The following is a 27,911-nucleotide window of genomic DNA, read 5'->3' as shown; positions in this document are numbered from 1 at the left end:
TCTCAGTTCCATTAAATTTAACGATTTACAATTCTATAAGGTAACAAAATCCTTGGCATAATTTGTCAACAGTGGAAAATATGTCGAGTGAAAGATACGAAAATATACGAAACAACAGAGGTGGCGTGTGATGATGTACGCTAAAATGTGTCAGTTGGTAAGGGCATTTTCGTCTAATCAATCCGCTCCGTCAGTATTTACAACCATATCGGCATTGCTGTCCCAACCAAATACCCGAAATATCGTGATGGAGATATGTCAATTATCGGGTGGATTCGCTACTCTCCCCTTTCAATCGACCCATGCGCCAAGCGCAATAACTAATGTTTCTTCAAAAGTCGAAACTCCGACGTTTATCCGTTGTTCGACAATTCGCACCGCGGTTAATCTTTCTCATTCCGATAAATCGGAATGGCAATCTCCAAACCGGATGTTAATTCTGGGCATGGGTTTCGTCGGACGTATCTTTGCGGAAAAGATCAAGAATCAAGGCTGGTATAATAATGCATCATTTAATCACCAAATTTAGATTGAGATTTTTGAACTAATTGTCATTTTAATATTAATTGAAACACGTATTGAATCTATTAGGGTTGTCTCTGGGACTTGCACTAATGTTATGAAGAAAAAGGAGCTTGAACTGAGCGGATTTGATGTTCACCTGTTCAATGCCAATGAGACAACGTGAGTTTTTTTTTTTTTTTTCTTTCTTGGGAAGTATTAAAGCTATTAAATATTTTTGTGTATTTAATCACTTAATATTAATTTAATTTGCAGCTTGATGATCCTACCTACTTTGAAAAATTACACGCACCTTCTTGTCTCAATCCCTCCTCTTGAGGGTACTGGTGATCCGGTATTGCTATGAGTGCTTAATTTAATAATTTATTAATTGTTTTATTTTTATTTTATTTTAAAAAAGAACTATTTGAAAATTTTGGAGTGATCAGGATACCTTGTTTCTTAGTTTATTAACAATCTAGTCCTGCTTATTCTGTTCTTACTGATTATACAGATGCTTGAGCATGGAGAGCTGCTTAGAAGTACATTAATGAATGGACATCTCCAGTGGCTTGGTTATTTATCATCAACTGGTATGCATGAACTGTAATCCATTGTTGGGCAATGGTTGTGTAATGCCATACTTCTCCATATGAAATATTAGCAACTTGTGATTGTCGGTACTAAAGTTAATGTGTACTGGTCTGACCCATTAGCCATTATTGTGATGGGCATTTGGCCTTGGAATTAATTGTTGCTTCTGTTTGGTAGGTGTATATGGACATTCTGGTGGTGCATGGGTGGATGAGGAGTGAGCCAGTTAATCTTGACTGATACTTATGGCATCTTAACTTTTACAATAAGCTGAGATCATTTTTTGCTAAGTTTAACCATTTTACACCGTTGCAGTTACCGTGCAAACCCTACAACTGAGTTGGGTAGATTAAGATTAGCTGCTGAGAAAGGATGGTTAAATCTTGGACGTGATCTTGGGATCTCAGTACAAGTATTTCGACTTGGAGGCATCTACGGCCCTGGCAGAAGGTTTGTACTGATACTGCACTTAGACCATATATGCTGCCTTTTCTAATCTTGGAATGTGTAAAACATTAACGCATCCTTCTCCAAAGGTCAATAATATTGTTTAGGGATGATCGTGCAAAGTTAATTTCACAGTCTATCTAACCATGTTGGGCGGCCTTGGTTTTTGCTTGCTTATCACTTTAGATTTCATTTTGGTCTAGTTTCTGTGCTAAAGTGGAGCTAACGCTTGGTCTATATTCTTCCATTGTAGTTCTGTTGATACAATAATTAAGCAGTTACCATTGTCAGAAGGCCAGAAAATGAGAAGATCCAGGCAATACACATCCAGAATTCATGTTGATGACATCTGTCAAGTACTTAGTGCTAGCATTGATAAACCATCTGCTTGGTAATCTCCAGTGCTGGGCTTGCTTAACTTGATTGTAATTTTATTTGCATTATTCATTCAAGTTCTGACATACCAAGTGTGAAAACTAAATTGGTAAAATTCCAAAGAAGAATTATATCACAGCACTTCAAGTCAATTTCTTATTTTTCATTGCTAGAAGAAAATTTGAGTGGCGTTGTCAACTGCTAGTAAATTTCAATTCTAAAAAATTACTCTTGTTCGTCTTTAGTTTGTCACCTGATATTATAATTGGGCTTGAATCCATTTTAAGTTTTACTTGGCTGGATTACTTAGAACCTACGGTTTTCTTTTATGAAAATGCCACACGACTGTACTTGCTTTACACACAAGAACACCGTGCAGGATGGGGATGTGTTTCGAGTGATATTTTTGTTGTTTGCAATATGTGCTATATGTTCTTTGGTAATTATTGGTTTCCCCTTTCTTCTCATCTTTTGCACTTGCTTTAGTTCTGTTTATTTCAGTCGGAAACAAGGAAATGGTAATTATCCCCTCGGGTTTTCTTATTCTCAGGAATGTATACAATGTTGTTGACGATGACCCTGCTCCCCGAGAAGAGGTTTTTGCATATGCTTGGGACTTGGTTGAGAAAAAGTGGCCTGGCTTGCTCAAACATAGGAAACCTCGGGAGAACACAGAATCATCGAATGAGAAGGGAAGTTCAAGGGGTGAGAAGCGGGTTTCAAATGTGCGTATGAAGAAGGAATTAGGAGTGAGGCTTCAGCATCCAAGTTATAAATCAGGATTGCAGAGCATTATTAACCAAATGGATAAACCATATCAATGTAGTCCCTGAGGTTCATAACATCATCGTACGTCTTTTTTTTAACAATTCGTCCTTTTAGTAAGCATTATCTCTATCGTGGACGAAGACAGGGCCTTTTTTTTTTTCTTTTTTAATTGTAAAATTGTTTTTTTGACAAATGCAATTTTCATGTAGTGTTCTATCTTATAGCGGTAGAAATTAAATAAATGTAAACAGGCTAAGGAAAATTATTCGTGATTTTTTTTTTTTTTTGGTGAAAATACATTACAAATTGTTATTGCACAAAACAAATTATACCAGTTCATGAACACGGATGAAATTAATAAATCAATTGTCCTTTTTCTCAATTTCAATAGAGAAAAGCGTGATAACATGGGAAGTATCTCTTAGGATAGCCACTCAAGTTTTGGTTCTTGAACGACTGACAACTCAATACTGTGCAGCTTTGGGCTTAGTCTCTAGTGTTTGCAATGGCACGCATTTGATCAGGCTTTCTAAACTCATAACTAATTATTAAGCTAATTGACATTAGCTATTATAACGTAACAACTACCATATATATATATATAGGTTATTATCATATTCAAATCTTATCTTTTGGCGTTAGCACTTTGGAAACATGTACATGATTGGTCCTCTAAATTAGGACAAATGCAAGTTTTTTAGACCAAAGTTCTCTCACTACTATCAATAAATCACCAAACCAATACCATTATGAACAAATCATAGACATCGCCACTCTGGAAAAAAAAAATCAACAAATCATCAATTGGTGAGCAAGAAATTAAGATTAATATTTTCATACAATTGATCTTATTTTCAAAATTGATGTGGTTATTGTTGAAGAGTGAAGATGTCATTTTTCTCTATTCATAAAATAATATGGATTGATATAATATTTAGTTTGAGTTGATAGATTGAAAAAAAAAGAAAAAAAAGTGAGAAAGTGTAAATTCCGTAATTGTAGTTTCTATGGACTATTTTATAATTTGGATAATTATACGGTTACATAATTTACATGATTGGTTGGGAATATTATTATCTCTATGAACTTTTGTTGAAGTGCGTAAAAATGCTATTACCTACGTACATGATTGATCAGTCACCATCCGCTGAGGATCAAAGGGTTCTGGAACCTTTTTATGTGGCGCCACAATGGTTTTGATTAGATGGGAAATTATATTTCTTGGCGGTGATCATATGAATCAACACCGTTGTGATTCAACATGTTGATTTAATTAATGTGTGTTTTGTAACAAAGAGTACCAAAGGCCAAAAAGCAGAGGAATTTGGTGGGTCCATTACAGTAACGCTTGTCGTTTTGATGCCGCATGATTCCGATCTCCAATTGAATGATGCAGAGGAGACGAAAGCTTCACACCCCGATTAAATTTTGGGTTAAAACGTACTTTAAAAAAAAAAAAAAAAATCAGAAAAACTGCGACAGAAATCTTATCACACATTTTACATTTTATATTAAGGTCATTGTGCAACAGATATCTGTCACCCATAAAGAAAACATTTTTGTACTTGTAAAAATCATATGTTCTGCAATTATCATTATTTTTTGACCAAAAAAACTATAGTAGCATTGTTTTTTTTTTTTGTTTTTTTTTTTCATATTGCGATAAAGGCAGCCTAATATTAATTACTAACTTGTAAATGCAACAATAAGTTTTAATACTTAAACCATACGACAAAATTCAACACTCAAGTTACAAATGCCAACAAATTCATACATCAACATATAAATAATAACGATCTGGTTGTTTATGCTTTGCCAATTTGTTCTTCGTCATTACGTTGCAACAAACCACACAACAAAATTGGATAATAACATTGATGAAATTAAAAAATAAAATAAAAATAAAATTATTGTGTTTATGTGAACATCGCACAAAATTGCATATGTTGTGCTTTGTTAAATAATACAAAATAATGAGTCTTTTTGAACAAGAAGATTAGTTTAATGAGCTTCGCAGGTAATTGGTCGAAACCCATTAATTTCCTTTCAGCACCCCATTATTTAATTAAAATATTTATTATTTTAATTTACTAATTTCAAAGGCTACAAAATTATCCTTATGTAATTATTTTCTCTCTTTTATAATAATAGGCAAAACCTAAATTAGTTTCTTCCTTTTATTTTTTCTTTTTTATTCTTTCTCTTGTTCTCATCTGAAGGATGACCAAAAAATTTATAATAAATTTAAAATAGTACAAAAACTTTAATTATTATTATTATTATTTTAACATGATGAGTGAGTGTTATTCCTTTCATTTTATTTTAGATTACAACATGACTAAATTTATTAATTTTTAAACAATTTCACTTGTTAAATGTAATATTTACTTCATGTATACTTTTGATAAGGGAAGTAGAAAATAGAAGAAAGATCAATGCTAAATAAATAATTGATAAAATTAAATTTTTACAATAAAAATTTAGTGAGAAATTTAATAGATTCAAAAAACCACCCTATCTAAAAAAACCCAAAGTTTTTGGACTAGTTATGGAAATTTACCCCCTATGCTTTGCGTATTAATGCGATGTCCACTAGCTTAATATTGCGATGCATTGAATGCGACATTCTTCTCCATGCAAAAATTGAGCATCCTTCTAAAACGACGACGGGCAAATTCTTATTACTAGGTCGATGACCTTCATCAACCAACACGTGCCAAAATTCCTTAAAACACAAATTGGGAACCACGATACCAACCGTGAACAATCGGCACTCCTTTCTAATCACACACGTCTGACGTCTATTAAATTTGCGAGTATCACAACATTAGCTATTCACTTCCATTCATTTCATCTTTATCGTGTAAAGTAACAACCTGGTAAAAAACATACACAGACACACACAAAAAAAAAAGGCAATATCCTCTAACAGATATGGTACCAGAAAAGCATCATGATTTGTCATGTCGGTTAAATGGTTTAATCAAGCTTAAGGCGGTAAGAAAATAAAGGTATGCCACTGAGCAAGATGCTGGTGGCAATAAACAATGCTTGAAGCCAATTCCCATCTGTGGAATTGAAGACTTGATGAGTTTGCTTGTCGCATTCCGTAGGAATCATTCATTAAGTACACAGACTAAAATAGAGTAATATTTCATATCTTAGCTAAATTCCTAACAATATAACATTTCCAAAAGCCCACCATAACATTCATTTTATTCCTAGCATTTCACAAGCTACGCCATTGTTCTGGCTGGCTGCAAGTTTTTAGAAACTCAAAGCAGAAGCCTGAACCAGGCCAACCGGCTAAAAGAAGTTCAATTAGAACTTGAGTAATCAGGTGGGTCGGGTTGATGTAGACTATCCTACAATTGCCTGCAATAGGATTTACCTGAGAAAAGAAAAGGGATCTATATTTTGTGGAAGCCAAGAGCTTGGACACCAACTACGTCACATCAGTATCTGAAAGCAGCCTGCCTTCAGCTTCACAATGTAGTAATATCACCAGCATTTCCTGGAAAACCTTTAAAGGAAAAAATCATTTTACTTAACAAAGCTAGACACTATAAAGTAATAAAAACAAGTCAAAGAAGTGCTAGCATAACAGAAAATAAAACACATCTCCTCACCTTTTACCAAGCTGTGGTAAATCAATCTTTCCTATATCTGGCCCAAAAACCCTTCTTCCAGACAGAATCATTATCTGTTACTGATCTACTCCACTTGGACCCTAACGAAAAATGCCGTCTCAAGAAAGGCTTCACTGAGGAGCTCCTGGTGCTAGAACTAGCTTCAATCTTCGGAGTTTTTCCATCTTGTTTGGCATCTTTTGGGTTATAAAAATCTTCACAATCACCATCGAGGTAACTATCCACAACTCGGTTTCTTGATATCTTATGATATTTTGCCCTTAATTCTGCTTCTGCTTTAAAAGCTTTTCTTGACATCTTTGACACTTGCTTTTCTCCAACCACACATATTGGGCAAGCTGGGTCATACTTATCAGTGTCTACTGTCATAATCTCCAAGCACTCTGCATGATAAACATGTCCACAGACAAGCACAGCAGCAACTGAGAGTTCATTATTGGCACCAATTCTCTGGCTGCACCATGAAGATCTCTCTGTCAAGAGCTTTGAGCAAGCACCACAAGCTTGTAGATCCACAGAGGGTGAACATGAGAACCTGCTGCTGGATCCACTTACATTGCAGTGACCAAAGCCCAGGTGCTCGCTGTCAAAAGACCACCTTTCTCTTTGAGAAGAGGCCACAAGCTCAGAAAAGGTGCGCATGGACCAGCCATCAGAAGACCCACCATATGATCCAGCAGTTAAGTCGTTGCTGCAAGCGGATAGCACAAAAGAAGACCTACCTTCGGACACACAGTAATTATTTGGCGACTTCAATCCCAGGATTCGACTATCAGAAACCTGTCTCAACAGCCGGTGCCCAGGTGAACGGCGGGCCCGTCTAGATGGGGTTGAATTGGGAGGGAGTGGATGGGCATGGGCACACAAGGGATCAGCAATAGGAGTTGAGAACGGTGAAGGAATTGAAAATGAAAGCTTTTGTGTAGATATATCAGCAATGTTTGGTGATTCTGCTAAGTTCTTCACCTAAAACAATCAGCAAAAGGCTAGATGTAAATCCACGAAGAGACAGAGGCAAGGAGCTTTGACATTACTTAAAGAAAAAAATACAGCATACAAATAATGTCTTCCACTAGCTGGCGTTTCAACCAGTAGAAACTCACCTCCACAGAATAATTGCTAGCCATGGATTTCACTTCAGTCGAATAATTGCTTGCCATGGATAAGTCTGAAGCAATAATGCAGAAAAACATCAAATATAACATGAAAAATGCTTTACACACACACACACACACACAGAGGATATGTTCAATGAAACATATTACTTATGGCTGCATACAGAAAAAGGGAACAGAAGCAGGTAAAGAACCATGTTTCACATAATCACATCCCAAAATTTATGGACTGAGATAATGTTCTAATTTCACAGTTCTATTTTAAGCACCATCGAACTAAAACAGTGTCCAATAGTACATACATCCTCAATCAACATTAATCAAAACTAACCCAATTGTCCAGCAACGACAACCAACACGCTACAAGCAGTTGAAAGCAGGGAAATGAGAAGTTCTCAATGTACGAACTATAATACAATAGTATGAAAGTTTGTAGCCCAACAACAAAATTAATTTAAGCAAACTAGACTTGTGAAGAGAATATGAACATGTCCTAAAGGGAACAATATTAAATCCTTATATAGTTAATCTCTTAATACAACATTTATTCACATGAAAGCATAATTGCAACGCAGGGGACAGTTACAAATATATGAAATGAGCATTTCTAAATGAACTAGCATGAAACACTTAAAATATGGTAAACATTATAACCAGACACAAATACAAAATCTACCTGAAGGCATAGTCATCAAACTTGCACCCATTTCTTCATGGACTGGCGATTTTAGAGAGGATGGCGTTCCAACAAACTCAAGGCTTCCGCCATCGGAATGATTACCTCTCTCAGAATCAAATGGCCCTTTTATCTCCCTACTAAAGTTCCTGTTAACTCCACGGGACACTTGATATGGAGATTCTTCAACTTCACCAGCCACACGCCTTTGATTATCCCGCCTGAAGCTCCATGATGGAGAGCAAATGAGATTTCTACGCGAAGTTTCAACTCTGGTTCTATTAGGAAGGGTCCCATCCCTTGCAGCAACACAGCAAGCCGAACCCATAATCACTTGTACACAAAAATGCCTATCTGAAGTACTCGCATGAACTATACTTCTCACCTATTAAATACAGAAGTGAAAAATAAAATGATTTTCAGATTCCACAATTGTACAAACAATGTCAACATAAGGTCAAAACAAACAATAAAATGAAGCGATGCTGCAGTGCTTGGAGTGCCAATAAGCAATGAAACACGAAACTTCAACACAGATTCGGTCAACGACGAAAAGTAAAACCAGTTGACGAAAAGGCTCACCAGTTAAAGTTGAAAAATCGCTGCATCACGAGGGCATTTTAGGAAAATATGCAGAGGCCCACGACAGGAGAAATAGCCGATATGATTTCTCGCCGTTTCTTAATCTCCTATCTTTTCTCTCGCTTCTCGTCGGATTATCTCTCCGTCCTCGCCGGCTCGTCTACCTAACCCCCAATTTTGCTCTAGACGCCAGTTTCTCTCCGTTATATCTCTTCCTCTTTTTGTTTTGGTTCTCACACTCGTTTACTCGCTCTATGTCTTGCTCTCGACAAGCTAGCCGGATCTCCTCTCGCCGGTCGGTTTCTCTCTCTTCCTTTCTCTGCCTCTCACTCAATTCTCTTTTTATCCCGCGGATTGCACGAGGCGTGCTCTTTTGGCAGCCAGCACAAACGGGCTCCCGGGTGCCCATCCAAACCCGAGTTTGTAATGGGCTTTCATGACTCCAAAGATAAGTAAAGTCTATTACTAGAGCAACCCCAATGAGCTTTTGATTACATCGTTTTATCTGACGGTGCAAGTTCAACTTTGGGCTGCTTGTTTTCATTTCGTTTGACCCAATTTTGTGTCTCGAACCGTCGCCGTATTACTCGAATATCCTTGTTAAAAGTTAAAACCTTGACGTATTATTACCATTACCGGCCAGTTCCGTTCAGCTTTTAACCAGGATAGGATAGGCTATGAAACCAAGAGCGATTCAACGATAAACCCTAGTGACTTTGTAGTAGCATTTCAAGAGCCTCTGCTTTATCAAATTTCAGTTCAAGGTAATTTCTTTACACGATGGCTTGATCTCGATTTCTTTATATAAGTAGTGTTGTTAAGCTGGCTTCGGCATTTCATTCGGTGGATATGACAACAAAAATTAGCAAACCCAGGAGCTTTTTGGCTCCCTCGCCTGGTTATTGTTGTTGTAGTTTTTTTTTTGGCTCTAAAATGGTCTTTTTCACTAAGCAATATTGTTATTGGTCAAGAATTCTGAGGTTTTCATCCTACTCCATTTACTGGAAAAATGTTGTAGCATTTTGCCTCTATTTTTGGGACTATTTCTTTTATCAAAATTTATCAGTGTCTTGCCCAAAAGAGAAAAAAATTATCAGTATCTATTACCTTCGATTAAGTTCATGAATAAACAATTATTGATTTATGGAGTATGACCGATCACTCTGGTGATTAACTTCTTTTTTCTTAATCAATTGAAAGATTTGAGAATTTAAGGGCCTTGTAATTGATTTTAGCTCAATCATGAATTCTGCGGACAAGATTTTTTTTTTAAGAAGGAATGTAGAGGATCATCTGTAAGAAGGGAGTTCCGAGATATGGTCTATCTTTCAATTTTGTCACCTTTTTTTTTCTGGTGATAAATTTATTTAATGCTGTTAGCTCCGTTGCTTCGTGCTAGTATGTAGGCAGTTTGTTAAATCACTGTACAATATTAATTTTTTCTCAGAGTGGAGACCCTTCTCTCACACTATCCATTGTGGATACAGCATGTTTGGTTGCTGACCTTCTCAACTAGCATGTGTAAAACTGCTTAATGAAACGTTGGGTGCATTATCTACTAATCTTATGTTTATGTTGTGTTGAAGCGCGTCCTTGATTGCATTTACTACTTCCACACTTTAGGACCCTAGTGAGTCTACCATTTACCCGTCATTTTTGCCTCCAAATGATTGGAAAGTTCATCTCAACAAGAGCATAGGAACTGTTCCCAATTCGTTATTAGTCTATGTTGAGGTATGGGACGAATATAATTATATTCCCTTAAAAGGAACAAAATTTATAAAAAAAGGGTTTACATTTGGAATGTACATATCATAATGACAGCATTCTAACTGAAGAAATTTTGCAGGGTTGCTTCTGTTATCTAAATTTTTTTTTCTTTTGGGGGTGCTCTTTCCATTTTGCACTTATTATGCTCACATTTTTTCTTGCGTTCTCCTTTCAGTGGTCTTTCATCTAGGTTTAGGCAATGATTCTGAACGGATACACTACACTTTCTGGGTGCGCTCCCACAAATTCAAATAAATGTAATGTACAGCAAAATCGTTCCGTTTTTGCAAGTATTCTTGGTTCGCCTACTCATTCAGCAGGTTTAAGCACCAGGAGTTCTTGGGGAACACATCACTGGGTTGGATCCTGGAGTTCTGGAGGTATATAAATGACCATCTCCATGGTCCCTCTCTTTCTCTCTCGCTTTGCATCAGGATAAAAATAAATGCGGTGTAACATAATTGGCTTCTGGACCTTAATTTTGGAAATACTTAGGGAATTTGTGCAATCCTGATGATTCAGAAATGCTAGATTTATCCATTGTTCTAACCTATATCGTTTTAAATGCAGGCTTTCCTGTCTTGCACCTTTCTGCTGCATCAACCCCTCTTTTAAGTGGGGAACAAGGTAGTCTGGCACACACTATCCCTTCATTACCTATGAGTCGCAGGTCTCATTTGTCTCCTCGAGCTTCAAAGGATGTTCCGTATAGTTTTCGTTTTCCTCCTATGACCAAGAAGCCTAGATGGTGGTGGAGGAGCTTGGCATGCATCCCTTACTTAATGCCACTCCATGAGACATGGATGTATGCTGAGACAGCATATCACTTACACCCATTCCTAGAAGACTTTGAGTATTTGACCTATCCATTCCTCGAAGCCATTGGCAAACTGCCAGTCTGGTTCTTGATGGCATATTTTTTTGTTGCATATCTTGGAGTGGTGAGGAGAAAGGAGTGGCCTCACTTTTTCAGATTCCATGTGGTAATGGGAATGCTATTGGAGATTGCTCTGCAGGTGGTAGGGACTGCGAGCACTTGGTTGCCATATGGAATATACTGGGGTAAGCTGGGGATGCACTTTTGGACAGCTGTGGCATTTGGTTTCCTTTTCACTGTTTTAGAGTGTATAAGATGTGCTCTTAGGGGTATTTATGCTGACCTTCCATTCTTCTGTGATGCTGCTTATATCCAAATTCCATACGAATAAGGTGCTTGATATGAGAGAATTTTGTCTGGGATTCTTTTTTGGTTGTGGTTCTGCTGTACGGGAGCCTTTTGAGCTAAAATGCATGGATTTATGTTGAAAAACTGCCTTGTGCAAATGTATTAAATCTAATTATAATGTTTGTGCTTACCATTAACCGTGGCCTTTTCCCATTCCTATACATGTCTCTTAACTCATGAATGCAGGTCTGGCGTTCAAGTAGTCGCTGATAATGGATTTAAAAATATGACAATAACATGTCTGGTGAAACTGCATCTTGCCATTTACTGCAATTTTGCCACGTTTACATTTCTTTGATGCCTGGGACTCTAATGTTTAAGTAAGTTTGTCGATAAGGATTGCAAACTTAACACTTCGATGATTTGGGACTTAGTTTTAATAAGGGGATTGTCAATTTTCTCTCCATTGAATTAATATATACTATTTATCTTCTTATTGTTTTTATAATACTTGATAATCGCTTGGTATCATAATTTTACATTATTTTTTTAATTTCAAATATATTTTTATTTATATTAATTATAAATTAAATAAATAATATAAGTTGAAATTAAAAATAAAATTTTACATATTAAAAATAAGAAATATTTATTTTTTTAGAAGAAGAAATATTAGGTTTTAGTATAAATAAAAAATTAATAATAAGACTTTTCATGTAATTTTTATTATTTTTTTAAATATTCTTTTTATAATAAATATTATTTTATATTTTCCAAATAAAATACCAATAAATGATCTTTTATCTCCTCTTTTTTCTTAATTTCTTTTTTTTTGAGAGAGAAACCTGACAATCTTCCAAAGTAATAAGCAACAAAACTTGAGTAAAATAACTTAGCTTGTCATTATTTTAATAACGAGACTCCTCTTTTTTTAAAAAAAAAAATTATTTTGTGGGAGAAACTTGACAATCTTCCAAAGTAATAAGCAACAAAACTCGAGTAAAACAACCTAACTTATCATTATCCTGATAATGAGATTTGCTTGTCACAACTAACCAAATTTTGAAATGAATTTACTTTGCGTCTCTTTGCACTCAATTATTTGGGTTATTTTATATCTATTTGTGGGCATGTCATTATAGTCTCACATCATACTCTCTACTGCCTTTTGCCCTTTTATGCTGCAGGCCACTGTCAAAAGCGAAAGCTAATACAAATTAAAGCCTTTTTTTTTTTTTAATTACGGGTATTTATTGTATAATCATAAAATTAACAGAAGAAATGTGTATCTCTACTTAATTTTTTTTTTTAAAAAAAAAAACACACACACACACACATACACATATTAGTCCTCTAAAGAGATTCAATCCGCAAGTGAAGCAACTCTTACACAATATTATTCAACTAAATATCAAGTGACATAAAATTAACGTGTTTGATTACCGCATATGTTAATGGACCTACTTTATTTTTTGATAAGCTCTACTTAAAAAAAAAAAAGTTGGAACTAAGAGAGAGTAACCTACTCCAAAACTTGTAATTGAAGCACGCACACGAGAGGGAAGTCCATGCCGAATACTGATTAAATTCCCAAGTCGTCAAATTGTTCATTTAAATTTAGGATCACTAAAGGGTAGAGCTTTTACCAGGGGGTGATTGAAAATGGATAAAGCTAGCTTGAACCCATGAAAATTAAAACCCCTGGTTCAATTAGATTACCCCAACATGTGAACGAATAATATGATGGATGATGCTCGTTGATGCAGAATGATTAAATCTTCTTTTTTGTTAATCTTGTTGGCCTATGTCCATCAAATAATGACGTTCTAATATAATATTATTAATTTGCCCTTGGTAATAACTGCTCTCCACCGTGCAAGATTAAATTATTTATTCGTAGCATAGAGCCATTTGAAACTACTGACTCTGCACTAAACATAGACAGGGAAAATGACACCATTTTCTCAACCGGATGCAACTCTTTATTAATTTTTTTTTAAAAAAAAAAATGGCAACCACTAGCTTTCGTCATCTTCTAATCATCAAATTACAATATTAGTCATCATTGAACCTTTTTTTTTTCTTTCTTTTTTTTTCCCCAACAAGCAATCAAAATCCAGAAATGAAAAAGGGATGACAAATGGATTGCATCATATTTTTGCTTCCCCTTATGGCTATTGGTCGAATTAAAAATGCATTGCAGTACCCAAATTCACTAACTTCTTGCTCCCTTTTTATTGCTTTTGGTGCCCTTGTTAATTTTCATTTATGCATTTTCTTAATCAACATCTTTATGTTCCCACCTGTAAAATGTGTCGATGACGTCATAATCTTTTTCTACACCACTTTAGGACAGAAAAGTCTTCAATAAAATAAAGTGTCAAGGACTCTTTATACGCATGGAAAAATATGTGTATTTTTCTCTTATATGATTGATTGAGATATACACATAGTAAAATTTAACCTAAAAAAAAAAAGAAAAAAAGAACTAGTGTGAGAATCAAAACTGTTCAACAAAGAAGAACTCCTTTGGGACTGTGGTAATTATGGAATTTTCGGTATTTTTACAAAATCTAATCATTAATCAATTATTAAGTATAAAAGCTAAAGCGAGTGATCGATAAACATTGGATTTGAAAAAAAAAAAAAAAGGTGAGTGTTTATTTAGTTTTAAAAATTAAAAGCAAGCCGAAGTATGACAATAACGAACAAGTCCCCAATTAAGTTTGGAAAAAATATATAGTTGTATTATATTGAAAACTTATACGGCTCCACAGCGGGGCTTATGCAAATGGCAAGTCCTAAAATTTCTTAAAGAAAAATAGTGCAATTGGCTGAACGTGCAAGATAAAGGGACTGCCAACGATGCGCATTGAGTTTCAGGAAATTTAAAATAAACATGCATTACAGGTTCACTTTTACTTCAATGTCGTCTCCACTATATTGAAATATTTGCAGCATCATTAACGCTATCATAGACAGAATTGTTGTGGGTAGTTGGAATTCGAACATGCAATGCAATGACTAATTAAAGTAATAACATGGGGAAAATGCAATGAATCTAGCTAGGCCATATAAAATTAGGAATTGTGCACAAAAGAAAACGAGAGAGGTTATATATATATATATATATATCTTTAATCTTGTCCTCTTTTGAAAATATAATTAAACATACCATCACGAAGGTTCCAAATTTCCTTCAATACTTGAAAACGATAATTACATCCTTCATCTTTGAATTCCGATACTTAAGTCAATGTTTAGTTCATTCGAAAATATTAGAAATTAACGAGAAATGTAATCTTAAGTATAGAGAGTACTTTTATCTCTTTATTCACGAGAGAAAATTTATTAATTTTATCTTGAGAATTTATGTCCGGTCCCCTTTAATTAATTCAATACCTCTATTTATAGGTAGTTTTCACCGAGAAAGATTAGATGTTCAAGCCTAATCTCACCCATTATTTTCCCTTTTTCTATTTTATTTAGTCTTTCTCATTTATATTTATTTATAAATCACGTGACTCACATACTTTTATTTTCTCAGATTTGTTATTCTGTTTTTACATTGCATGTCCGAAGTCTCCAAATCCATAATGTTTTTAATGACGCATAGCACAGTGTTAGTGACCAAATTTTATATTACTTACAATGATTAACTTGCAAAAATAAATAGATAAGTAAATAAATAAATTGACCTATCGAGCCACATATAAAATTTCTTTATCAAAACAAACCATCCAACAAATCTTTGCTTGTTAACCACTTACACCGATTTTGGATTAAACTACCATTAAAGTAAACAAAAGTCAACAAAACCGACATTGGGTAGATGGCTTCCATCGACCATCCACTCTGACAAAATAATAACCACACATGACTTTAACAACCAAACACATACATAACTTTCAGTACAACATTACCTTTGCCTCTCAAAGAGCAATCAATAACTCTGAACACTAATTCTCAAAAAAAAAACTCTGAACACTAACATCAATTTTCGGTTCATCAAGTTCGTATATTTTGATTTATTCCAAGTCCATTGACGCATATCGTCGCCCCGCCCGAGCGATGATGCCCACTGCCCATACTCTATCCTTCAAGAATTGTGGGCGACGACAGTGAGCTCGCTAGCGTCGCGTAGACAATTTGTGGGCGATAGCAGCAAAGCTCGCTGGCATTGCCCAATTTTTTTAAAAATAAAAATAAAACTAAATTAAGAAGGCAGCAAGCTAAGCAGTATATTACGAATGAGTGCGATAGGTTTTCGTTTTGAGTTCGTTAAGATTTTAGTAGTTTGGACATGTGCTCAGCTAAGCATTTTGTCAAACATGTATTGAGCGACGTTCCGTTGTCCTAGATCTCAGCAAAAATTAAGTTGTATGGTGACTTTTTTTTTTTTTTTTTTTTTTGGGGACCCCCACATCAACAAAGTGTTATACATGAATAATGATTAAAAGCCGAACGATGAACGTGAAGATCGTGGGCGATGGGAGATGGGAGAGATACCTCCTTATTTTGTGTTTTGGGTGATTAAGTGTACTTTTGGTTAAAAAAAGATCGTAATTGATTAATATTGTAAGAAAATTGAGAGCGGGGCTCTTTTTTAAATTAAAAAAATTAAAAGTGGGTAGGTAAGTAAATTTATTTAAAAAATTTGAGAAGCTAGAAAAATTGGGACCTGTCTATGGTACAGATTCTGTAACAAACATCTCCCGTCATCCCCCATCATCCGATTTTCTATTGTTTAGTTTCTCACTCCACATCCAACGGCTGATGCTGCAGTCTGTAGCTAGTCAAGTCCAAAAAATTGATATGCAGTGTTTGGTTGTGAAGACAGAATCCAGCCAGTATCCCATATGATATGACGGCATGACCTTCTGCTTACGCAGTATAATTATACGTGACCATCCATTTGTACGGTAGCATGTAGTTGCACGTCATTATTCGCACCGAAAAATTCAATTTCATCATGTGTCCAAAAGCACAAAAAAAACACATGCAACACTCAGACAATTTAAAGGGAAAAAAAAAATAAAAAATAAAAGTAATTTTCCTTTTTCCGAATCCCATTATATCATCAGCTCACACATTAAGAAATGAGAATCCAAACGTTCTTTCTGCGAGATTGATTTTGTCTACCTTTGTTACACAAGAATTCAGGAGGACACAAACCCACCGGAGGAGCACTTTCATAAATTTCCTACTTTATTTTGCTTTATCTTTCATTAACCAAATGCTAATTTAAGCGATGAAGTGTCGTTGGTGCCAAACAAATGTTAATTTAGAGTTTTCGAGACTTGAAACGAAGAACGAATCGGAAAATTTGGCTATTAAAGGACTTTTTATTTTTGGATTTGCATTAGAGTGCCATGTGAAACACAGCTTTTGCCAACTTTTATTTTTTTGTTTTTCAATTTAAACGCACAGAACCAGTCAACTTTGTACGTCTTTGTTTCTTAGTACTTTATTTGTTTAATTAATTTTTCTTTATTTTTTTTTTCTCTAAAATTACTCACTTAACAGCGTCATGAATAAATTTGCAAGTTTTAATATTCAAATACATTTTTCTATTCAATATTCGCGATTAAGTAATAAATCAAACAAGTCATTTTCAATCTTAGAGTTTGTTACTTTTGAGTTTTTCTGTCAATCACGCGAAGATGTTATGTTAATTATAGTTTGTGGCTAATGACAATTATTTTATTGCTTAATCGAGCTATGTCATTGTTGACTTCATTCAAAAAAATTAATATATATATATATATATATATATTCATATTCTTTGAGCATCAGTACTATTTCATTAAATTACTCTTAAATTGTAAATTTATGTTGAGAGTCACTTGTTATTTAATTATATTTTAGAAATTTATTTTAAAAATATTTAGTATCTCTTTAATTAAATATCTAATTTTCCTCAATAAATTATAATCAAACAACAAATAAACTAATAGCAAATTAATAAAAGTGTTTTAAAATATTCCTTAAATGGACAGAGAAAAATGAGCTATTACATCAAATTATAAGAGTGAAAAAAATATTTTTTCAATTAAAGTAGTGAATACAATGAAACTGCTCCACTCTAGAGTATTAATAAGTACAGATTTAATATTTATTTTTATAATCATCATTAATGCCTGCTCCACTCTAAAGTATTAATAAGTACAGATTTAATATTTATTTTTATAATCATCATTAATGCTCCATCATAGAACGACCCATTAACTCTAATTAATTATAGGCAAACCACCAAAAAAAAAGGAAATTAGATCACCATTGGAAGAAAACGAAGGCGCAACAAATCCAACCATAACAAATTAAGCAAAAGTTTTTTTTTTTATATTTAAGAATTAAATTAAAAGCTGTTTCTTTCGGTAACCTCTTAGAGGAGGCAAAGGCCCACAAAGCCTATGGAAAAATCTCTCTTTCATTGGTCATTAGTAGGTAAATGCACCTACCTACCCTCTATAATAATCAAGAAAATTAAACAATAATTAACCCTGAATTAATTTCAGTTTTTTTTTTCTTGCTTGATTAAATTACTCACTCCCTGACATCATATGGCTGCTGCGCCTGTGGTTTACTGAGAGGCGAAATTCCAAACAATTTTTGCATAACCAAATAAATTATTGGCTGGAGTTGGACAACCAAAAGTTGCATGATTTACATCTATATAACCGAATCATATTATAAAAAATATTACTTTTAAGACAAAGAAGAAAACACGACACAAAATTGAATAAAATCTATTTACATTAAAAACCAGAGAGACCACATACATTAATTAATTCATTCAGAGCCCTTCACAGCATATTTATACTGGGCAGATTTATTTTACTCCAATTGCATGTGCCATTGATTCTCTCATGTCCTCACAAACTGGAAACTAAATATCATAATATATAATAATAATAAAAAAACTCACATTAAAGAAACACCAATAAAAAACGCCAATCCAGAGAGACACCGAGGGCAGAATTGACCAAATATGAACCACAGGATGATGATCCTGATCAATAGTATTGAAAGATATCTGGAGAAGCCATGATGGGTTGGTTCAGAAACATGGTGTTGGTGTCCATTGGGTTGTTGTTAATGAAATCATCATGGGCATGTGGGTGATGATGATGATCAGTAGTGTCGAGAATCCCACTGCTTGTGTTAATAAAATTGAGGATGTCGTTGAGAGAGTCAAGCCTTTGAGTAAGTTCCAATAACTGAGCCCTTAAAACGGAGTTCTCAGACTCAATGTTCATGTAGTGCTGGGTGGTGATGTTGACGCTTGTCAAGATTTGGTTATTCTCTTTCCTTAGCTGATCCACTTGGGCAATCAAATCATCCAAGTGCTTCTGTTTTCTCATCCTTGATCTCCTGGCTGATTCCCGATTCGATTGCATTCTCTTCCTCTTTCTCTGATCCATCGCTAACTGGAAATCTTCTTCGGATGCTGAGTTTTGACCATCACGACTGCTGCAACCTGAGGAATTCCCACTAGAGGAAGCCATATATTCCGAAGATGACAATAATATCTGGATTAAAAAAAAAAAAAAAAACCTACAAACTCACTAATAAAAACTAAGGTCTTCAGAACCTGCCCTGCCTCCGAAGACACAGGACCCCTTGTTATATATTTTCTGCCTGTAATAAATCTATAGGGAGGCCCCTGTATATATAAATATGTATATAAATATATATTTGAGGACTGAGATGAGAAGTTATTTATGAGAAAACATAAAACCAGTAGAGGAAAACAACAGAGAAAGATTGAACAAGATGGGTCCTACGCCTCAGGGAGGAATTTATCATAAACCCGGAACGGAGGATTTCACTAACAACCGGAGACATCAATCTCAAACATCGATCAACGACCAAATCTTTAACATCAATGTTTCCTTATTGAAGCAGGAAAAAGAAAAAAGAAATTAGGGTTTAATGATCTAATTAAGCAAAACCCTAGAACCTGATCAGAAACTGAATAACAAAGAGATAAGAGTGGGGAAAAGATTGGAGGAGGAGGAAAGAGGGGAAGCGGGAGAGGTTGATGAGGGTATTGGAGAAGCAATTTATAGAGAAAGAAGGGTGAAAATTGGAAATAAAAAATAAAAATTTTAATTATAGAATAAAGCAGTAAAGACTAAATAGGGGCATAGGAGGAATCTCCCATCCGAAGAGTTTGTTGGGGGGGGGCGAGGTGATTAGGCATGTCACATGTGGGGTGGAGACGAAATTTCCCCAATTCCAGCTGGATCCCATGACTTGTACCCTTTTTTTTATTATGATTATTATTATTTGTTAACTAATACATATCTTTCAGGTAAATTTCTTTCTTTTTCGGTTGCTGTTAATTATTGTCTTATTATTAACTTATTACTGTTACCACCTTTTACTGCCTGTACGGGATTTATAACTGTTCAAAGTACAGTATTGATAAATTCCTGAACAAATCATAAGGAATCTTATGTCAGGGAGGGAGGTGGCACAATAAAGTAGGTCAAGGGTATTTCGGGGAATGACTATTTCTACTTGATTAATCTGAAAAAGGGTTTAAGTTCATGCTTATAGGGTTAACGGGGAAGATATTAGTATCATCTTCTCCCTTTGAATTATTGCAGGTGCATGCATGTTCCATAAAAAGTGGTTCATTATCTCCTAAGCTAATATATAAGGAAAATTAAAACAAAAATCATTTTAAGCAGTCCCATAAAAGTGGCTCACTTAGTGACAAGCTAAATAGGAGTAGTCGTGTTAAAAAAAAATTAATAATAAAAAAATCCATAGTTGAAGCTGTTCATTTGACCAAAAAAAAAAAAAAATTCAAAAGGGCGGCTTTCACTTTAAATATAACAATAAACAATTAAAATTCTGAAATACATTCGGTTTCAAGTTAACTCCAAAAGTTAAAGGTTGCCGACGATGCAGAAGAACTAATTTTCGGCGCGTCAATTTCACCATTCCGATTGAATTTTCTAGATCTATTCATCTGGTACACTAGATTTACCTGAACGGAAAAGCGCAGTTTTTTCTATGTCACTAACAGTGCAACTACATAGATTGACTCAGGACGAATCAAATTGCACCAGTGGTGATGTTCCACCCGTTACCAAAGGAGTTCATGATGTGACAGTCCGGTGGCAGTCCACCTCGTTATATATATATATATATATATTCCAGAATAATAAATTATAATATTATTTTTTAAAAAATTATAAATAATAATAATTTAATAAAAATAAGGTAATTAATTCAAAATTCTAAAAATGGTATATTTGGAAATCTTATTTTCTAGTCAATGAGGAATTTTGATTACTCACTCAATTTGAAGGAACTTAAAATTTCTTTGAATTTGAATTCCATCATTTTTTTGCCAACCGGACAATGGATTATGGATCCCCCTCCTCTACCTCCAAACCAACCATCACCTAAAAGAATCTTAAAAACAGTAGGATGCATGACCCGATAGTTTAAATTTTGCTTTCAGCCTTTCAGTCATTTATCTTATCTTGTTAATGTTTGTTAGTCGAATAATTATTACACATGGCTAGCGTTATTACAGTTTAAAAATACTCCGAATGTCTTGTATTTTCTAGAGGAAAATTGTCAATTTCTTCCTATTGAAATATATATATATATATATATATATATATATCACTTATTCTCCTATTATGTTTATAATATTAAAAAAAAATCACCTAACAACAACAATTTAAGGGAAAAGAGAAATAAACAAGTTATTTGTTTGATAATTTATCTTGAGAATATAAAATATAAATTTATTACAAAAAATTTTAAAAAATTAATAAAAAGCATAAGAGAAATATCTTATTATTAATTTTTTTACTCACACTAAAACATAATTTTCTCATTTTTAGTACTTCAATTTTTATTTTTATTTCAATTGATATGATTTATTTAATTTATAATAAATATGAATAAAAAATATATTCGAAAACAAGAGTACTGTGATAAAATCATGATGCCAAGGGGGTTATTAGGTTATTAACTATTATGAAAATAATAAACAGTAAATGATATATATTAATTTCATTAGGGGAGAAATTTACAATCTCCCTTTTTTAAATTCTTATTTGATCGGCAATAATTGAAACTTGAAAGTTTCTACCGTCAGGCATGTTTATCATCTTTGTAACAATGTGCCTTAGAATTTTTCTATAACAGTACATAAAAATAATCATGTTAATTTTGAATATCCTAACTGTAGAGAATGGATTACTAGGTGAAGTGACGAAATTTTATTTATTTTAATCTATAGGTCACTTTTTAAAAATAATCATGTCATAGATCACTATCGGTATCAAGATCTTGCTTATCTGATGCCCAATTTTCTAGGGTAAAGAAATTATGGTGGGGGAGTAAAAGCAAATAGCCATCTTCCATATTCTCGCAAAAGCTGAAATGTTTGGACGCAGCTAAGGAAAGAGACGCAAAAAAAATAGAAAATAAAAAAGAAATTGTTGATCGGTATTGACACTGAATTGACAACTAATCTCGCATTATGCTTTTGACGTAGGGTGAGAACCTTAGCCTCTTCATTAACTCATGTTATTGGATATTTCTTTCTTCACTTCCAACTTAAGATAAGTGTGAAGAAAACTGACAACACCCCATCATCATTAAGTTAAAAGGAGCAAAAAAAAAAAAGGCATTAATGATGGCAATTGACACCCACACATCTGATTTTACCCTTTTACTATGATCTTCCTTTGTAATTTATATGCTGAGGCCATTCTACAACTTGCAGTGTGACCAAATCTTCATTTCTCCCAAAGAATCTTTCTGAAAGAGACAACTCAAGCCCTTCCAAGCACATAAACAGCTTCTCAACTCAAAAACTTTATTTCTTGGCTAGCTCGGCCGCGAGTAGCTAGACTCATCTATGCACCAAACACTGAACATTGGATCATACATGTCGGTTGGTATCTTAAATTAATACGTCAACTTTTACACACGGATAGGAAGTTAGGTATGTAAGAAGATCATATGAACCTAATAATTCAAATTCACAGAGTTTATGTCAAGAATAAGACATGATTTAGCTAGATTTGCATAGAAAAATAAAAGAAAAAAAAGAGCAATGCTATATATGTATCTATACATTCGCCTCAATTATTGTCGATGAAATGCGAAAACTTGCTATGGCGTTCGCTTCATTTGCACTATTAATTCGTCACGCTTTCGAGGAAAATGTGGTGGTCCACTTAAGATAGTAACAGCACAACATAACTGCTTTTCGTTGAGTCAGAATGTTTAAAAGCAGTTTTTGTGGAAAAACCCGTCAAGTGACTCACTATGAATGGGTGTAGAAACCTACTAATTACAGTACAGAGATGCTTACATTTTGCTTTAATGACTTGAGAAGTCGAGATGTGTTCTCTTTGATAAGTCTGTAAGCTGGCGAAGCGTTTTTTAAAAAAGTGATTTTCTTTTTTTACCTGTTTTTTTCGGATACTGAAGTCACTTGACAGGTCAAGTTGCTCGACTACTGGTGAATTTTTTAATATGGTGGATTCAACGATAGTGCTTATTTGGCATATTATCACACATTCATCAGAGTCAAATTTGTTTGGCTTTGCTACTAGCTACCAACTTATAAACCGTGCCAATAGTTTTTCAAAATAATAATAATAATAATAAGGTCTATTGTCATCTTTAATTTCTACTTTTTGCTGTGATTCTAATGGATAATACTTCAAAGCTAAATTTGAAAAAAATTACATCAGCGCCGTTATAGTTAAATGTTAATAAAGAGCTTAGTTAATAAAGAGTTTTCGAATTTGGCATGGCATCAAATGATAAATATCCTCCCTCTCACAGAATTAAATTTCAATTAAGTTTTTAATGCTTAAATTCTAATCTTTGATTAGAGAGAGAGAGTTAGGTAGAGGATTTATAATAGGTTTTACTTAAGCTAGAGTTTTATGGTGCATTTGGGAGTGATGTGTTGTAACTTTTAAGTTATAGCTACTATAGAGTAAAATCATAACTGTGGATTAAAACTGAGAAAAAACATATGTTGAGTTATCAAAAACCCAGTTGTGAGACAATCATTTTAAGTCCCTTTCTAATATAGGTTTTATTTCATCTAGATCTCCTCGTTTTCTGACTGTTCAATTGTTAACTTGTGACATCTTTTGTAATTATTATAACTTCGTAGTAGCTTAGGTCATTGTATGCATCATTCCTTATATTAGAATTAATTTTATAGGAGGAAGTTGCTACCTCAATATAATTTCTCAATTATGAGATTAAACTAGCATCAGCCCTTAATCACATGTAATTAGATAGCAATGAGTCAGAGGCACGCTAAATGCTGTTGTCATAAACTGCTTCATCGAAATCAGCATTTGATTTTAATTCAACACTGCACGGTATGCATATGCAAGGAGAAACACAAACAAAAACGAAGAAAATATACGGTAAACACATTTAATTTGATAAAATCACAGAAATGATCGGCACATAATTTTATTGTTCAAGCCGGCCGCATGAAATGATTCAATTTAAAAAGCTAGAAAAAGAATACACGTTGCCATCAGAAATAAAGCATCCGCCCGTCGACTCCTATCCCCATGACAATAGCAATGAAAGAGACCTTGTAAACAGGTGGCTGGGATCCTGTGGTTCAAAAGAAAATACTCTTGTGCTTACCGTTTTTAGACGTCAACCGTTAACACCCCAACTTCTACAACCAATTGCATCATTCAAATGAATTGAAATTCGAAGATTTACTTGAGCCATACTAATATTTTTTTATGAGTTCCGTTCAGATGCTATGACAACATTGAAGAAATAGTGATAAAATTAAATATCAGGAATGGTTTATTTTGTACTTTTACTTATGGTATACCTGAGGAGATAATTACCTAGACCAATCTTTAATATTATCTATGGGCTCTTTTAGCATTGTATAAGAGCCAATCCAATGTAATATAAAAGTTCTTGGGCGGCTTTCATGTTATCAGAGCTAAGATACTTGTGTCCAAAATCATATGAGGTCACTTTGTTTCAATTATTTATCTTTGTGACATTATTGATCTCTCAAACTCATGCCTATATGGTTTTATTAGATCTTAATTTACATGATATTTGTTTATAAATTAATTCAAAAAATTCATCTATAAATGGGTTGCGACAATAGTAACTTATAGATATTGTACTCAACAGCTTGATTATCATTTGATGATTAAATTTTATTGATTTTCTGATCATCTAACAATATCTAGATCATTATAGGGTGTGATACCCTTAAATTATCGTACTCAAACCCCTATAAAAAGTTTTATGGATCTCTTTGGGATCCATAGCCATCTCAAAATTTTAAAATTAGACTGATATTTCACATGAAATAGTAATTTTTTATATCATTATTGAATTATTTCATGTATACCTATTAATACCTTAGATTTTTAGGTTAGAGTAATTTCCTGAATAGTAATAATTTTAAAAAGAACATTTCAGAAAAATGACTACAAAAAGCTCTAAGTTAAGAGTATATGTAATTGCTTAATTAATTGGGGTGAATTCTTGATCAAGCAACGCGAAAGGCAAATTTGAGAGAATCCAAAATCTGTCGTTGCTTTTTTGCTTTTCTGTCTATAATCTTCTTATTGGGGACATTGAGTAGGAGAGAACCCCAAAAGGGAACAGTAATGGAAAAAAGCAGAGGCTTGGTCGGTCTTGTAGGGTCAAGCGACAATGGTCTATCTTTTTGGTTTTTAATTTAAGCTCCAAAATACACAAAAATGAAAAGAAAAGAAAAGAAAAAAAAAGCCGTTTCAGCTTTTTCAAAAGAGCCCCAACCCCAAGAAATAAGAGTTGTTTCGATCATCGAAGCAATGATTTTTCACGTGTTCTAGTTTTTCTCTTCCTCGCTCAGCTTTAATAACAGTACGTGTGATAGTCTCGATCACATAATTTTCCTCCTGGATGGAGCTGGCTCAGTAGTATACGATTGAATTCGTGTTCCAATTTTTCAGCAACTGTATGATTAACTTGCAAAATAATGAGCGATAAAATAAAATCAAACAAATTCAGTGACCATTAGTCAGTACACAGTGTGTCAATTCATTTGTTGGAACTTGGAACTTGGACAAATTTAGTACGGACGATTCAAAAAGTAAAAGATTTGCACGCCCAAGTACGGCCCCGTCTCATGTGTAAAGAGATGCATGCATGCGTGACCCCATAAAATATATGCTGCATGTGAGTCTGTGTCTATGCACGAGCCTTTATTGGCTTTATATATTCTTTTTCCTGCACCGCATTCAGCATGCAACAAGCAACAGCTCAAACTGAAATATCTTGAAATTAAAGTAGATGGGGTCTCGCGGCTCCTCCATGAGAACTCACTCTTCATAACACTACTGTTGTAAAGCGTCAGCTTGCATGTTGTGTGGCTTCCTATTAAGTTTTGGTTCATAATTATAATTTTTTTTCTACAGTAATTATATCTTAAAATGTATAACACTTCAATACCAAACAAAATCTCTAGTTCCATATGCCTTCATTTTGTTAAGGATATAATCATATTTGAGTCTAATAGCATTTCAATCTGCACTGCAAATACGTGGGATGTTGTTAGATAAAAATCAACTTAATTTTCAAATCACAACAACAACAAATATTTATTAAATATTTTAATGTGGTGGCTTTTAAGTTCATAGTTCTACAACTAAGAAACTAAACAACACTAAGTCATAATGATTAATCCGCGGCCATCCTCGTAAAATAATAGTGCAACATTTTAGAGAAAAACAAACAGGTGTCAAAACTTCTGGATTGGTCAATGTACTATTAAGGGGCCTTTGTCAACTTATAATTTAACACTACAAATCAAATTCTGTTTATCAGCGCATTGAATAATAATATTCTTGTTCTATATATAGCAACCCCAGCAGGGCCAGCCAAACATCAAAAACAGCACATTTATCTGCTGTATAATTTAATTAATATTTAGTTCAAGCACACGATAAAGACGCATTCATCCTCTAACCCGTCTGTGGGTATTTATTCTATTCTTTCACAAGACATGTATGGGGTTTGTCAACCCCGCATTATTCCTATCTAGCTCGCCTTGATGAGCCCCTTTTAATAAAAAAAAAAAAAAAAAGACGCATTCATTCTCTGTTACAAGCAACTTACTTGACAATGTTCAAAGCATGAAGTCGAATTACCCAAAAGGCGATTTCAAAGCAGTCCAAATTGGCTGCTGTTCGTTTAACAAATCAATTTAAGTCATAATTCCACCAATTTTTACCACTTTTCAAGTTCAAACCTTATCATATATATATATGCATCTAACTGCTTTGCTTCCAAGAAGCTTCTCATCGGACAAAATCTTAATGGGAGACTGCTGATTGCTCCCCCTGCTAAAATCGCTATGTACCACTTATCCTTTTACTATTTTTGTAATATTCAAAAAAAAAATCCTAGCACCGAAAAATTTAAAGGAAAAGAGAAATGAATGAGTTATTTGCTTGATAATTTATCTTGAAATATAAAATATATTTTTACTAAAAAAAATACTTAAAAAAGTAACAAAAAGTTCAAGAAAAGTATTGTATTATTAATTTTTTATTTACAAGAAACATATATTTTTTATTTTAATTTATATTTATATGATTTATTTAATTTATAATAGATATGAATAAATGTGTATTTGAAAATAAGAGTAATATTGTAAAATTATAGTGTCTAGGGGATCATCGACTATTATAAAAACAATAAGAGATAAGTAATATATATTAATTTTAATAGAAAAAACTGACAATCTCGCAATTTTATTTTATCTGCAATTTGTAATAACATCGGATGATTACATTTTTATTATTCCTGCTTGAATTAAGCATTTATTAGTTCTGCTTCCGTCACATGTTTTAGGATCTAATGATTAACTCATTGTTTGTTTTAAAGAGAGAGTGGGGGAAGAGTATAAATGAATAGAAGCTATCTTCGATTAGTGATCCGAACTTTGTCGAAAATGGTGAAGAGATTAGAGACCTATATATGTTTTTACGCATGGTTATTTTTATTTTTATTTTTATTTTTTTCCCAATTATATATAGTCAATGTCAACAACTGAACCGGTTGGTGCTCACAAACATCATCATCGGAAAAGAGGACAGAGCCTATATTCTTCTTGCATCCAATTCATAATGGGTTCTATCGAAAAGAAAGGAAAAGAAAGTGAGGGAGCCCGTTGGTTTGGTTTGGCAGATGCCCAACACAGGGCACAGGGTATAAAAGTG

At 33.8% G+C, this 27,911-nt stretch overlaps 4 protein-coding genes across 6 annotated transcripts; 2 read left to right on the top strand and 2 right to left on the bottom strand.

Moving 5' to 3' along the window:
- The first annotated feature begins 101 nt into the window (after positions 1-101).
- Positions 102-2,957, top strand: LOC102625797 (uncharacterized). The gene is made up of 8 exons (XM_006473494.4): positions 102-495; positions 592-684; positions 778-856; positions 1,016-1,094; positions 1,273-1,312; positions 1,411-1,545; positions 1,796-1,933; positions 2,468-2,957. The coding sequence occupies exons 1-8, from the start codon at positions 131-133 to the stop codon at positions 2,748-2,750; spliced, it is 1,212 nt and encodes a 403-aa protein (XP_006473557.2). The 5' UTR covers positions 102-130; the 3' UTR covers positions 2,751-2,957.
- A 2,726-nt stretch (positions 2,958-5,683) lies between these two features.
- On the bottom strand, positions 5,684-9,048 carry LOC102624863 (uncharacterized). Of its 2 annotated transcripts, none has more exons than XM_006473491.4 (5): positions 8,709-9,048; positions 8,127-8,511; positions 7,439-7,503; positions 6,315-7,301; positions 5,684-6,199 (listed from the first exon to the last, which is right to left on the bottom strand). In XM_006473491.4, exons 2-4 carry the CDS (start codon positions 8,452-8,454, stop codon positions 6,336-6,338), a joined length of 1,359 nt encoding a protein of 452 aa, XP_006473554.2. In that variant the 5' UTR covers positions 8,455-8,511; positions 8,709-9,048; the 3' UTR covers positions 5,684-6,199; positions 6,315-6,335. The 2 variants fall into 2 exon arrangements, with proteins under 2 accessions (XP_006473554.2, XP_006473553.2); XM_006473490.4 differs by having other exon boundaries at positions 5,684-6,208; positions 8,709-9,045.
- Positions 9,049-9,310: 262 nt separating this feature from the next.
- Positions 9,311-11,840, top strand: LOC102625332 (protein TIC 20-I, chloroplastic). Of its 2 annotated transcripts, XM_025096091.2 has the most exons (4): positions 9,333-9,472; positions 10,295-10,442; positions 10,654-10,858; positions 11,049-11,840. In XM_025096091.2, exons 3-4 carry the CDS (start codon positions 10,678-10,680, stop codon positions 11,684-11,686), a joined length of 819 nt encoding a protein of 272 aa, XP_024951859.2. In that variant the 5' UTR covers positions 9,333-9,472; positions 10,295-10,442; positions 10,654-10,677; the 3' UTR covers positions 11,687-11,840. The 2 variants fall into 2 exon arrangements, with proteins under 2 accessions (XP_006473555.2, XP_024951859.2); XM_006473492.4 differs by lacking the exon at positions 10,295-10,442 and having other exon boundaries at positions 9,311-9,472.
- A 6,541-nt stretch (positions 11,841-18,381) lies between these two features.
- Positions 18,382-19,717, bottom strand: LOC102624589 (bZIP transcription factor 11-like). Its single transcript, XM_006473489.4, has one exon. It carries the CDS (start codon positions 19,149-19,151, stop codon positions 18,660-18,662), a length of 492 nt encoding a protein of 163 aa, XP_006473552.2. The 5' UTR covers positions 19,152-19,717; the 3' UTR covers positions 18,382-18,659.
- Between the last annotated feature and the right edge of the window lie 8,194 nt (positions 19,718-27,911).

This window comes from Citrus sinensis, chromosome 5 (genome assembly GCF_022201045.2).
Source record: "Citrus sinensis cultivar Valencia sweet orange chromosome 5, DVS_A1.0, whole genome shotgun sequence".
Classification (NCBI taxonomy): Eukaryota; Viridiplantae; Streptophyta; class Magnoliopsida; order Sapindales; family Rutaceae; genus Citrus; species Citrus sinensis.
Note: the sequence above shows the minus strand (reverse complement) of the source record. Positions and strands in the feature narration are given on the sequence as shown.